A 13,549-nucleotide genomic window follows, 5' to 3' on the forward strand; every position below is an offset into this window, starting at 1 on the left:
CCCCGCCCCCCAGTCCTCCCTCCCCTCCCCTCCAGCATGGTGCTCGCGGCCCCGCTGCTGCTGGGCTTCCTGCTCCTCGCCCTGGAGCTGCGGCCCCGGGGGGAGGCGGCCGAGGGCCCCGCGGCGCCGGCGGCGGCGGCGGCGGCAGCGGGGGCCGGGGGGGAGCGCTCCAGCCGGCCAGCCCCGTCCGTGGCGCCCGAGCCGGACGGCTGCCCGGTGTGCGTGTGGCGGCAGCACAGCCGCGAGCTGCGCCTGGAGAGCATCAAGTCGCAGATCTTGAGCAAACTGCGGCTCAAGGAGGCGCCCAACATCAGCCGCGAGGTGGTGAAGCAGCTGCTACCCAAGGCGCCGCCGCTGCAGCAGATCCTGGACCTGCACGACTTCCAGGGCGACGCGCTGCAGCCCGAGGACTTCCTGGAGGAGGACGAGTACCACGCCACCACCGAAACTGTCATTAGTATGGCCCAGGAGAGTAAGTGGGCTGCGGGGCGTGGGCAGTGGGGTGCTGGCTCTGGCTGCGGGAACGGCGCCTTCCGCTCCCAAGCGGAGCGCTCCTGGCTGCCCCGGCCCAGAAGCCTTTTCTGAGAAAACTTGATGGATTGAGGAGCGGGGGCTACTCAATAGAAGTTTTTCCAGCGGTAGAGAGGGGCTGAGGAGTTGAGTGCACGCCCCGTTCCCGGAGGTGGAGGGTGAGGGGCGGGCAAACCGGGCGGGTTTCGAGATACGGCCTCCTATCCCCGGTGCGCGTTAAAGACCCGTGTCGAAGGAGTCCGGGGAAGCCGGGGCCCGCAGTGGAGGGCCCCGGACAGAAACTCTGTCCTGAAGGGCCGTGGTGGGGAAGCTGAAGAACAGAATCGAGACTCTCCGGGACCCCCGCAGTCCCGGCTGGACTGCAGTGCTATCTGCCTCCCAGTGGCCTTGGCACCTACTCTCCACCCGGTGTTCCGCAACGTGCCCACCGGCTGCAGAGAACTGAGTGCTCCTCTCCCTCTCTCAGGAATAGGATCGCAGAGCCTAGTATCCCTCCTGGCAGCTCAGGTGGCAGCCTTTTCCATCCCGAGCCTCGTCTCACACCGGGTATCCCAAGGGGCTGGAAAAGCTGTGCTTTCTTGGTACTGACCCAGCTCAGAGAACTCAACTTCATTGCGCTTGGGAACTAAAGACGCCTATTTGGCTACTCTAACCTCAGTGTTCCATCCCTTATTCACCCGCCCCTACCGCAGCTGGACTGTAGGGGAGAGAGGGAATACCTAGGGAGAAAGAAAGAGATGGAGGGTGGGGAGGACACAGGCATCCTGAGCCCCTGGCCAAACGGAAGATGAACATGTTAATAGACATGAACTGCTTTGAAATTTTATGGCCTGGAAAATCCAGGCCAATACTAGCTCCCCCCACCCCCAGCTCTTCCTGGGGTCAGGTGACTCCCTCTTCCCCTCCCCCACTGAGGTCTTTACCCCCACACACACTTCGACTCCAGGGAACCAGGCCCTCTCTTATTCCCTAGTGACTTGGCAATGTTCTCCCCACCCCACACACACACACTGGTTTTATGGCTCTGAACAGAAGAGGGGGGAGACTGGTTTATTGGCAGATGGGTCATAAAAAGCTGGGGACTGAGGGGAGTCCTAGTGGCCCACCCCCATGGGAGAGGCACAGGAACCCAGGTGTGCATCTGGGAGGCTAAGTGCCTCATACTGCCACCCATATTTCTGCAGACCTCAACTCCACAGCACTTCATCAGGGCTGTAAAGAAAACTCAAAGAACCAGGAAACTAACGGGAATGGGGGTGAAGGCATGGGGATCTGGTCTTGTGTCCTTCAGTCTCCCTTCTGCCCTAAGGCTTCTGCTTATGAAAGCTAGGGTCAGTATGAGATTGACTGAGGGCAGCAGTGGGGGGTGGGGATGCTAGGAAACAGAGTTGTAGAGGAATTCTGATTAAGAGTTTGCTGAAAGAAGATGAAGGGTACAGAGGGACAAGATACTCTGGTCTATGTGGGATAGTGTGTGTGAGGATTTCTAGGATGGGTGATGGGGCTATGGACTTACCCTTGCCCCTCACTATTCCTAGCATCACTTAGCCAACAGGCCTGAACCCAGACTTAGCTCTGGTAATGGGGATGCAGGAAGTGAATGGGCCCTGTATGCATGGATTGGGCAGTGCAGGTTAGGCCTGGGGTGGGGGGGACACACAACAGCAGGTAGGGTCCCATCCCAACTTCCACCCCCATGCCACCACAGGAGTTGGATAACTAGGGAACTAGGTCTCCGGCCAGGTATTGTACGTCCCCTTTAAGAGCTTAGCTGAGCTCTTATGAGAGGGAGGGGGAGTGGAGGGGAGGGGAGGGAGAGGGGGGGAAAAGGAAAAAGAGACTTTTATAGTCTAATCCCCAGGGACCCGCTTTAATAAGAGACTTGTGCTCTGCTAATCGGGGGAGGTGTTTGTCAGCAGAGATGGCCTCCGTTCCCCTCCCCCTTCCTCCCCTCCCCCAGCCCTCAACCCTGGACCCCAGCCCCCACCTCTCCAAGGCTGCTCTGCCTGCCCTAGTTCCCTCTACCCTCTCAGGCTCTCCTACCCAGCCTTCATCCTGGGAACCCAGCCCCCTGCCCTCTGGGAGCCAAGCCCAGCCCCTGAGTTTCTTTCTCCTCCCCACACCAAGAGGCCCCTGCCCTCTCAGCCCAACCTCCTGCCCCTAGGCCTTCTTGCCTGGGTTGGGAGTGTGTGCAGTGCGTGTGTGTGTGTGTGTGTGTGTGTGTGTGTGTGTGTGTGTGTGTGTGTGTTGGGGGGTTGGGGTGGGGGGAAGGGGAGGTGGTGTGCAGGGAGGAGGTTGGGCTTTTGCTGAAAATAGTGCAATGACCTCTCTCCTCCACCAGCGCAGCCTACTAAACCTGACCTGCTGCCTGCCATCAACCCGATCAATCCAACACAGATGTGGCCCCTTCCCCTCCCCACTGGAGCTGGGCCTATGTGTGTGTTGGGGACTCTCTCAAGCCCCCAGTTTCCCTCTGTGGCTCTACCTGTTTCTTCTTTGTTCCTCACTCTGTACCCTTTCTATCCTTTCTCTTCTTTACCCCACTATGTTTAGCTCCCTCCCACCTTTAGATTCCTAACCCCCACTCACTCCTCTATCCTCCTCCCAGTGTTCTCCAACTCCCAGACTTATTTCATCTCCTCTTACCATGATCTTCCCCTCTCTCATTCTACTCTGGGCTCCATATTTCTCTGCCTATCTGCTCTAACTTGCCTTCATCCCTAACAGTCTCTTCTCTAGTATCTCCCTCGCCATCTCAAATCTCTTTCCTGCCTCTTCCCCTTTCCCTTGTTTTTCCCCATGTCCTGTCCCCATATCTGCTGAGGGACAAGTGTATGGTAATTCCCTGGGATTGAGATGGGGGACTCTTGGTTTAAGAAACCAAAGACTCAGATGGGGCCCTGGTGCCTAGTCTCTCACCTTCAAACACTGGGTCACCTTAGGTAGAGGGGTAGGTTTTGAGTTTAGAAAACCAACAAACAAACATTTATTGAGAAGCTACTACTGTTTTCACATTATTTAATGTTGAGCACTCCTGTGAAGCAAGAATTATTATCTGTAGCACACTGAGAAATTTGGTGGGTGAGATATTGGTTAACAAGGAGTCAGTGATTAATCCCACTTTAATTGTAGCCAGAGAACATCTTAAATGCCAGGAAGAATTTTCAGATACTTACCTGTATAATTTAAGCTTGGGAGTTTAGTGAGTTCATTCAGCATGTATTTATCAAGTACTGCCTGGTACTATGGGAAGCATTAAGGCTACAATGGTGAGCAAAATAGACCCAGTATCAACAGTGGCTCAAGGACATTAGTACTTAAAGGCAAGAAAACAGACAATTCCTATGCTGGAATTAGGCATAGTATGACATTTGGAACGTTTCTTGTCACTCCCCATCTCACCAGTATCTTCCCTGCCCCAGCTACTCCTAAACTCTGAATCTTCACTCCCCAAACCCTACGCCATTGCATCATCACTGAAGATCCAGCCAGTAGGGTAATTGGAAGGACTACCAGAGCCCTGGGACCTCAGAGAAGAATCAAGGAAAAAGAAGCTACAGAGGGACTTTTGTGTATCATGTCCTGAATATATGAAGATCATTAAGCACTTTGTTTCTTCTCCATCTCACTTGAAGCGTCCTCTTCCTGGGGTGGGGGTAAGGGAAAGTGCTGGTGGGAGACAACATGATAAGTCCTTCATGATTATGAAGAACGTGAGATCTGGACATACTTAAGGGCCTAGACTTCCTGACCATATTTTATATGGCTCTGAAGCTCATTCCTGATTCTCCCTATCTAGAGTGAGAATGGATATTTCTGTCCAATGAAGACATGATATAGGGCACTCCCAACTGATTTAAGAGGTTAGGAAGGGGAACTGGGAGGAGATGGAATGGAAGCAGAAACAGTTATGTATTGAGCATCATCCTTTAGACCCAAGAAGGGTCAGTTTATGGCCTAGAGCAAGGAGAAATGGGGCAAAATGTAAAGCTGGGATGTTGAACCTTTATAAAGACTTACTGGCACTCCAAGTGAAAGGAAGCTCAGGTGAGAAAAGAGGACTGATTATAGTTGATCTGCTGTGTTGATTATTTCTGATGCTCGGGGAAAATAGGAGGAAACAATAGGGAGGTAGTTTTTCCCTTCTTCAAGAGCTGGGGCAGTAATGGTGATGGTAAGGAGGAAACAGCTGAGGAAACTTGTTCTTAGGGGAGAGGGAATGGAGAGACAGATGTACAGGAAGTACATGGCTAGTTCCATTCTGCTGGGTGTGTTATTCTTAATGGGAGTGGGGCAAGAAGTATAGATCTGAATTCTGGTTTACTTAATGGGATTAATTTAGCCCATGTTCCCTATCTGGACCCTGGGTTATCCCCTCTGAGACTGTGTTTTTTGGTGGGGGGAGGGCTGTGCCAAGCTCCACGTGCCCATCAGACAAATCAGAGCAGAAAGGGGGCAAGGTGACCTAAGGATAAGAGGGATGACTTCTATGAAGACCATCAAAGATTCAGAAAAAGTTGGAGCTCTACAAGCTGGGAAAAGTTGTAGGAAGGAAAGGAGGCTGGTGGAGGGAGAATCCCCTGATAACTATCTTAGCAGGTTATCTGGTAGAGGGGAACCTATGCATTAGGGCAAATGGATTAGGGAATGGGTACAGATCAGTAAGGCCTGACAAGGCCATGAAGGGAGAGGAGGCCGTGTTTTGGGTACCAGAGACACAGTAGTCAATAAGACCGGCATGGGAGAAGGGTAAAGAATTGGAAAACTCAGGCTGAGGAGTCCAAATTGCCAGTGCCACCCAGGGCTGCTGATGGTCTCCACAAGTGCCCTTTGCTAATGCTGTGCTCCCTTCTCTCTTACCAGCGGACCCAGCAGTGCAGACAGATGGCAGCCCTCTCTGCTGCCATTTCCACTTCAGCCCCAAGGTGATGTTCACAAAGGTACTGAAGGCTCAGCTGTGGGTGTACCTGAGGCCCGTGCCCCGTCCAGCCACAGTCTACCTGCAGATCTTGCGACTGAAACCCCTAACTGGGGAAGGGACCGCAGGGGGAGGGGGCGGAGGCCGGCGTCACATCCGTATCCGCTCACTGAAGATTGAGCTGCACTCTCGCTCTGGCCACTGGCAGAGCATCGACTTCAAGCAAGTGCTACACAGCTGGTTCCGCCAGCCACAGAGCAATTGGGGCATCGAGATCAACGCCTTTGATCCCAGTGGCACAGATCTGGCTGTCACCTCCCTGGGGCCAGGAGCTGAGGGGCTGGTGAGCAGGGGGTCTTAGGTGGTGGTGTATATGTGTAACCTGGCCCTAAGGAGATAGGGATGTTGGAAAAGGTAGACCAGGAATGTGAAGGGAGCTGGGCACTAGCATTATTTCTCTGAGGCCAGGAGCTGATTCTAGAGGAGTTGTGGGGGGGGTGGCAACTATCATTTTTCAGGGATCCAAGCCAGACAACAGCTGAAAACTGAATTTGAAGGTGAAGGTGTCAGTCAGTTAATGGGAGACTCGTGGGAAAACAGAAACTCGCCATTGGTGAGGCCCTGGGCCAAAGGGCTGATGAGGGTCAGGTTGCCAAGGAAGAAAGAATTAGGGAAGGTGAGCTGAAAGAGAGATGGCTAGCTGGCAAGAAAAGTGGACAGAAGATAAGATGTGGGAATGGGAGCAGTGGAAAAGCTGAGAAGTCAATGGTCTCTATTCTGGTGCCCCTGTTGAGAGGCAGGTGAGCAAGGAACAGGGAAGAGGAATGGTTCAGGGCTATTTCACATCTCTTTCCCCTCTCCCTGCTCCTCAGCATCCTTTCATGGAGCTTCGAGTCCTAGAGAACACAAAACGTTCCCGGCGGAACCTGGGCTTGGACTGCGATGAGCACTCAAGCGAGTCCCGCTGCTGCCGATATCCCCTCACAGTGGACTTTGAGGCTTTCGGCTGGGACTGGATCATCGCACCTAAACGCTACAAGGCCAACTACTGCTCCGGCCAGTGCGAGTACATGTTCATGCAAAAATATCCACACACCCACCTGGTGCAACAGGCCAATCCAAGAGGCTCTGCTGGGCCCTGCTGTACCCCCACCAAGATGTCCCCAATCAACATGCTCTACTTCAATGACAAGCAGCAGATTATCTACGGCAAGATCCCTGGCATGGTGGTGGATCGCTGTGGCTGTTCTTAAGGTGGGGGACTGAGGATGCCTCCCCGACAGACCCTACCCCAAGGCCCCCAGCCCCCCAAGCCCTAGAGCTCCCTCCACCTCTTCCCATGAACATCACACCTTGTTCCCCAACCAAGCAGTGTGCAATACAACAGAGGGAGGCAGGTGGGGATTGAGGGGTGAGGGGTTTGGGGGAAAGAGGAAGGAGGGGAATGGTCAGGTTGGGGACTGTTTGAAGTTTGCAGATGAGAAGGTTTGGCAAGAAGACAGAGAGATGTAGAGACAGAGATAGAGACAGAGGAATAGAGACAGGAACAAAAAGAGCAGCAGTGAGAAGGCAAAGGGAGGGACAGGCAGAAGAGACAGACTAGGCAGAGACAAAACACTGAGAAAGGAACTGAAATGGAGTAATAAATGAAAGCCCCACACCAAGCTTCCTTTCTTCCACTGGCAAAGTGAGGGGCTTGGTAGAGTTTGGGGAGATCCCCTGACTACTCAGTAGGAGAGGAAATCAAAAATCTATTCTTAGCTTCTTCCTTCTCTCCCTCCAACAGTGGCCAAGGGAAGGGAAGTGAGGGCAGGGGTAAAAGTAAGGATTTGGGAATTTTATTTATTTATTTATTGTGACTTTTTCCTTTTTTTTTTTTTTTTTTTTGGTTTTTTTTCTTTTTTTTTTTTTTTTTTTGGTATTTGGCTTTACTGGAATAGGAGGGCCCCCTGCCCACTGTGCCCCATTTATCCCTTATTCGCCAAACCCTGCTCTCCCCCAATACCCACCCACTTAAGCACTTGTATAAAGCCTCCAGGGTTGGGAATGGGAGTAAAGGGCAAGAGGGCTAACATGGAAGTTTCTGACCCATAATCACCCTAACTCAATCTTTCTGAGCCAAACAGGTTGAATTGAAGCCAATTGTCATGGAAACAGTATGAGGTTAGGGTTTAAGAGCAGGGGGTGGGGAGGGGAGCAGGCTGGAACCCTCAACATCCAGGATCTATATAAGGAGAGCCACTAAACTAACCCTCAGGTCCACCCTCAATGATACTGGGTTACTTAGCCAGAGGGTGCAGCCTGCATATGCCCAAATTCCCTCAGCCAAGAGAGAGACCAAAGAGCCTGTGGAATGCCCCTGCTCCCAGCCTCTATCTTCAGGTCAATAAAAATGAGAGTATAGAGATCCCAGAGTCCCCTGGGTCTGGTAAGGGTTAGGAGGGGTCAAGAAAGGAATAGTAAGGAGGCTGAAGGTCACAGGGCATTTGAATCCAAATCACTGCTCTGGGCTAGGGAATAGAGCCAGCAGACCAAGGTGGAAGGGATTCTGGAGGGGGGACATTTTAGTCCCCCAACCCCAAAGCTCAGGGTGGAAGGGGGGAGAACAAGGGAGCAGAGTGTCTATAATTATTTTTACCTTTTATTTTTGGAATCTAACAGTACCTGACAGCAGGGAGGGGATAGTTAAGTACAGCAGGGAAAAGCATCTGCCAAGGCCAGTTAGAGCAGAGGATGGGAAGGATGAAGACTCCCTGCTTTGGAAGGCTAGGAAGCAGGGAGAGACTCATTGCCACTTCAAGTCACTAGCTAGGCCCATTCATTCCTCCCACAATCCTGACCCACCCGCCTCTAGACTCACCATGCCTCAGTTTCTTCCCCTCGATGGAATGAGAAATAGCAGCACCCGCCACAGCCAAGAGATGAATTCTGAGCACTTACCACGGGCACTTTATGGACATAAAATACCTCTCGCTGTGGGACAGATAACCAGGGCACCAGAGTAGTGGTGAAGAGATATGAGGCTTAGAAGAGTCACAGGCTTCAGAGTACAAGTTTCCCTCTGCCTCCCAGCTGGACAGTGCCTGAAGCCAAGGAGTTGAGAATCTAATCCACACCCCATCCATACATCACCACCAGACTAGACCTCTTGGCCCCAGGCAAGAGCCTAGAGGATGTCAGGAGAGGAGGGGGGAAGGACCTTCAGCAAAATTATCATTATAAGTAGAGCCTGCAGTTATGGGTCTGATATAAACAGTACTAAATGAAAGTAAAGCCTGACCTGGATAACAGACCTGGAAGGCAAGTTCTTCCTGAGAGCATGACTCTCCCATTTGGCCCAGACGGTAGAAGAGGTAAAGGTCTGTGACCACCCTTGAAAAGGTGATGGTGGTGAGCTTTAGCATCTTATTCCTATTCTCATAATGAGAAAGTGAAATAAGGTGTTTCAGTATAGAAATGGACGGGGGCTGTTAAGCTTGTCAATTTGCCTTCTCCCATATAGCAGCTATGTTAATCCCAAGCCTCTCCTCTCTGGCCCCTGTTCTTCATCCTTCCTTCTGCCCCAATCTTGGAGAACAAGACACACCTGACCATCAACACCACTCACATTTCCATAGGGGAAGGAGAGGAACAGAGAAGTGAACAGAAGATGACTCCCTCCAAGGTCAAATGTCTCTTGATCTTGGCACAGGGTAGAGGTTGGGCAATAAGCATCAGGTAACTTCCCTCTACAGATTGTAGAGAGCTGGGGCATTAAACGTGGGGGACACTTAGAATATTGCCTCTTTAATACCACCAAATAAAGACCTTTGTGGGGGCAGGGAGGCCTTTCTCTTATGAACATAAATCTATGAGCTGAAGTCTCATTCCCCTCTTCCTCCCTAGCCCCAAAGAGGCATGGGGTAAAGAGGCTTGGGGGCATAGCTCTGCAACCCAGTGGGAGCTAACCCCCTTGCCACCTGTGTGTGGACCTGGCCAGTGCCCCTCCGAACATATCATTAGTGTAATTATTATTTACTTTGTGTATTTGTTACATCGTGTGCGTGATAGCCTTTGTTTGTTAAGGATGTCTGAGGAGTGTGGGGGTTGACAGGGGCACTGGAATGCCGGGAAAGGACTTCTTCACTGAGATCAAGGCTTCCTGGAGGGAACCATTGCAAAAAGGCCATCAGGCAGTTTTCAAGTTATGTGACAGAGGGCAAAGATGGCCATAGGGTGCTCTGAGTTTTGGGATGGTCACATGACACAATCCAGCACTTGAACCTGAAAAAAGAAAAATAAAAGCAGTTAAAGAGTTTAGAATTCAGTGCTGAGCTCTTCTCCCTATAATCAAGCGCCACATTTATACTTCAGAGACCAGGAAGCAAAGAAGATCTGAGAGAGGAAACCTTATGCTCAAGGACTAAGACGACGAGATCCTTGGGAGCAAGAGAGAAAACACTATGGGCAAGTGGGATGAGGGTTGGGACACACTATCCAAGGGAGGATGGGCAGAGGAAGGGAAAGGGAGGGCACGTAAAACAACCCTTCTCTGGAGAGATTGATCCAAAACAATCCCAAAGATTGCAAAAACCCTTTCCCCAGCCTCCACAGAATGGAAAATCTCAAAGTTCTCTTGAGATGATCCAGCTAATGTCTATCTTACTCTCCTGCAGTCCCTGATCCTAGGTTTCCTCAACAAAGTTTTATCAAAAATCCATAAACCAAACCAACATAGCCATTCAACTTGACTGTAACAAGAGTGGTCAAAAGCATCTCAAATATTCTGAGTCTACTATAAAAATTTCTTTCATGTATGTAGAGCACAATTCCTAGAACGTGTAAGTTGGAAATGGCAAAAGAATCTTGTCTGACTCACAAAAAGAATAAATAAATAAGGGCTGGGCATGGTGGCTCATGCCTGTAATCCCAGTACTTTGGGAGGTCAAGGTAGGAGGATCACTTGAGCACAGTTTGAAGAAGAGCCTGGGAAACAACAAGAACCCTTGTCTCTACAAAAAACAAAAAAAAAATTTAAAGTAAAATAAATAAATAAGGAAAGCTCCTGTGACAACCTGACCCAGAATTGGGGACAGGGCCACCAATAGTTCAATGTGCTACCATGCTTTCCGTCCTGCCAGCTCTTTCAGAAAACTGACCCCACCCAAACCAACTACAAGACTGAGGTTGGTACTGGTTGAGTAACGAAAATGTTACATATTGTATCTTCCCAAGAGAACTACTTTATCCACATTTACCCCTAGCTTTTGGCCTGAGCCAAAAATGGGTTTTCTCCTCTAACTGCTCAATTGTTTCCCACATTCAGAGAACACCCAGTAGAGACTACAAGATGACTTTTAAGTTTTTTTTCCTTATCCAACCCAATGCATGAACAGCTGTCTTATACTCTGCCTTTGCCCATATTTTGGATGTGAGAGGCCCCAAGCTAAGAATCAGCAGGCAGTGGAATTTACAGCTTTTGTTCTGTAGCGGCAAAGAAGTAGGAGAGTTAGCTTTCTGGTGAGTGAGCTGGCTGGGCTTGAGGGAACAACTAGGACTCTTCCTAACTTTTTTCCTAGTCTTAAATACAACTGTATAACCAGGCATGTGCACACATACACATGGTCAAACTAGTCCTCACCCTAGCTGGAAGCTACTCAGTGAAAAAAAAAAATTTCCACTGTACCCTAATAACTGAGTAAAATTAAGAGCTAATGTTTACTGAATGATTGCTATTTAAATTGTGGTAAACAAATTGTACTGAGTACATAATATGATAATATCACTTAACTCTCATGGCAACATTCACAATGGAGTTCCTATTGGTACAGAGTCACAGGATAATTAAGTACTTGCCCAGGGTCTCAGCTAGTGTGGTAGAACAAGAAATTAAACCCAAGTCATTGCTATACAATATTACATTCTAATCTATTAACAGTAATCTGAGAAGTGAAAAACTAAATATGGGGACAAGAGAGAGAGGAAAGAGATAATGAGAAAGTTGGGAACACCTTGGGCTCAAAGGGTCTGCAAAGATGTGAAACGTGTCATTTTCAATCCCTTTTGAGGGGAAAACATGAACAGTCTGGACATGGCAAGAGATGGAGAGGTTAGATTTTGGGGGAATTTCAGTAATCAGAAGTAAGTGGCATTGCTTGTCAGAGGCCCTCATACAAGAGAACAGGGGAAAAACAATTATCCTCCCTTATTTATGTAAGTTCCTTCCTCCCTCCTCATCTGTGTTTCTCAAGTGAGACATAGCAACAGGACTCAGCCCAACACGAAGAAGTCCTGCCCTCACCCACATCTTCCTTCCTTTAGCCCTCATTCCCACAGAAGCTTCTAACTTCTATCTTCAGCAGGTCTCAAAAGTTAGGGTGGGGGGAAGGGCAGTTTCGAGTGATGGTGGAGAAAAAGAATGATCCTAGAGAACCATAAAAAGGTGCAGATTTACAGCTGAGGAAGCTAGTTCTCTCCACAGCTTTTATAGTCTCCCTCATTAAAAGCTTCCAGGTATGCAGAGAATGTCACAGCTTCAGGACAAGGAAAAGAAGATTGAAGTCAGCTAACCACATCTGGATGCTGGATCAGCTACACTAGGGAGACTGGGGGATACGAAGGAAGGGTTCTAGGATCCCAGATAAGAAATTACAAGCTTCAATGTCTGTTCTGTCTCCAAATGAGTATTTTAAGATTGAATTAGGAAAAAGACACAGGCATCCACACATGCTCAAAAAGTATGTGTGGAATGATTACAATGACACAGGAAGAGGAGGATTTGGTGATCAGGCTTGGAGGTTAGAGGCTCTGACCAACATGAACAGCTGCTGAAATGGGACAAAAAAGGTTAGTAAAAACTCCTGACAAATTGGGAAACACTGTATTAAAGATCTAGGGAAAGTGAGCTAAGTAAGGAGAATAATTAAGTTTAAGAGAATCCTGGGGAGTAAGGTTGAATACCTTTCTGGAAAGTTATGGAGGATAGAGACAAAGTGAAGAAAACTTCTGAAGGACCCAATGCTCCGTTTCATTATCAGCATCTGCTCTAGTCCCTTACCTATTTTTTTTTTTTTTTAAACCATCCTGGGGTAGAAACCCTTACTGAATCTATAATCTCTCTCAAATTACAAAACAGAACTATTCTCTCTGGTTCTGGTGAAGATGGAGTAGAGAGAGGTAAAGCTAGCCCCAAGATTAGAGCCTGAAGTAAAGAAAAGGGAGGCAGACAAAAGAGACCAGTGGGAAGAGAGGGAAGGTCACTCCAATTGTAAGATTTATTTGGTTGAGGAGGTGTCAAAAATTTAACCAGCTTTCCCTTTTGTTCATTTCACTAAGGTCTCAGAATAAGGCAAAATTCACAACAAATGGGAAATCTCTGGATCTGCTCTCTAAGGCAGTTTTCCTGAAGTGTCTAAACTTAAGGTCTCTGCCTTCCTCACCAACCAGGGACTTTGTGGAAATAGAAATTATTCATGTTAAGAAGGTCATCAAACAATTACCTTTCTACTAATCACAAAATGAGGCAGGGTTCGGTAGAAATAAGGAGACAGGATTACACCACAGCAACAAGGGATCTGATTATGGTACCAAAGTCCTCATGTAAGGTGCCAGGCTCCTGAGTTTTATTACCAAAAAACTCCCAAAACCAAGCTTATATAGATGTCCACATATAAAGATTTAGAGGAGAAACCCCATATTAACACATCCAAAATGATGAAGTAGTAGGTCTCAGATCTACATGAACTTCAAATGCAAACAAACAGCCTTCTCTGGGAGAGTCAAACGTTCTCTAAGTAGGAGGCTCAGCAAGGAAAATGAATTTTAGTAACATCTAAAAAACATTACCACTAACACTGCAGTATTATCCTTTTGCAACAGAAGAGGACAAAAAGGTTTGATTAGAAAGTAGAAGCCTCCAGTTCCACTGCTTATGTTCCCAATGATCTAGTTAATAACATTTAACATCACTGACATCCTTTGTCATGCTTTGAATCCCTATAGTTTCTTCTATCTCTGAGGCATATCCAGCCCATCTCCTTTCCTGGACTGCCTAACCAACAAGGTCCTACATATTGGCTTCTGCTAGAACCACAAAGTATCACACCAGGCCACTCCTGAAAA

General features: G+C 48.9%; 1 protein-coding gene across 1 annotated transcript; it reads left to right on the plus strand.

Moving 5' to 3' along the window:
• The first annotated feature begins 8 nt into the window (after positions 1-8).
• On the plus strand, positions 9-6,875 carry GDF11 (growth differentiation factor 11). Its single transcript, XM_012652850.1, has 3 exons — positions 9-472; positions 5,395-5,792; positions 6,322-6,875. Exons 1-3 carry the CDS (start codon positions 37-39, stop codon positions 6,700-6,702), a joined length of 1,215 nt encoding a protein of 404 aa, XP_012508304.1. The 5' UTR covers positions 9-36; the 3' UTR covers positions 6,703-6,875.
• The last annotated feature ends 6,674 nt before the right edge of the window (positions 6,876-13,549 follow it).

The sequence above is a fragment of the Propithecus coquereli genome, unplaced genomic scaffold (genome assembly GCF_000956105.1).
Source record: "Propithecus coquereli isolate 6110/MARCELLA unplaced genomic scaffold, Pcoq_1.0 Scaffold111, whole genome shotgun sequence".
In the NCBI taxonomy this organism is placed as follows: Eukaryota; Metazoa; Chordata; class Mammalia; order Primates; family Indriidae; genus Propithecus; species Propithecus coquereli.

Coding starts and splice junctions, on each gene's coding strand:
- GDF11 (XM_012652850.1), top strand. CDS start 37: ATGGTGCTCGCGGCCCCGCTGCTGCTGGGCTTCCTGCTCCTCGCCCTG. Junction 473..5,394: donor CATTAGTATGGCCCAGGAGA/GTAAGTGGGCTG, acceptor CTCTCTTACCAG/CGGACCCAGCAGTGCAGACA. Junction 5,793..6,321: donor GGCCAGGAGCTGAGGGGCTG/GTGAGCAGGGGG, acceptor CCTGCTCCTCAG/CATCCTTTCATGGAGCTTCG.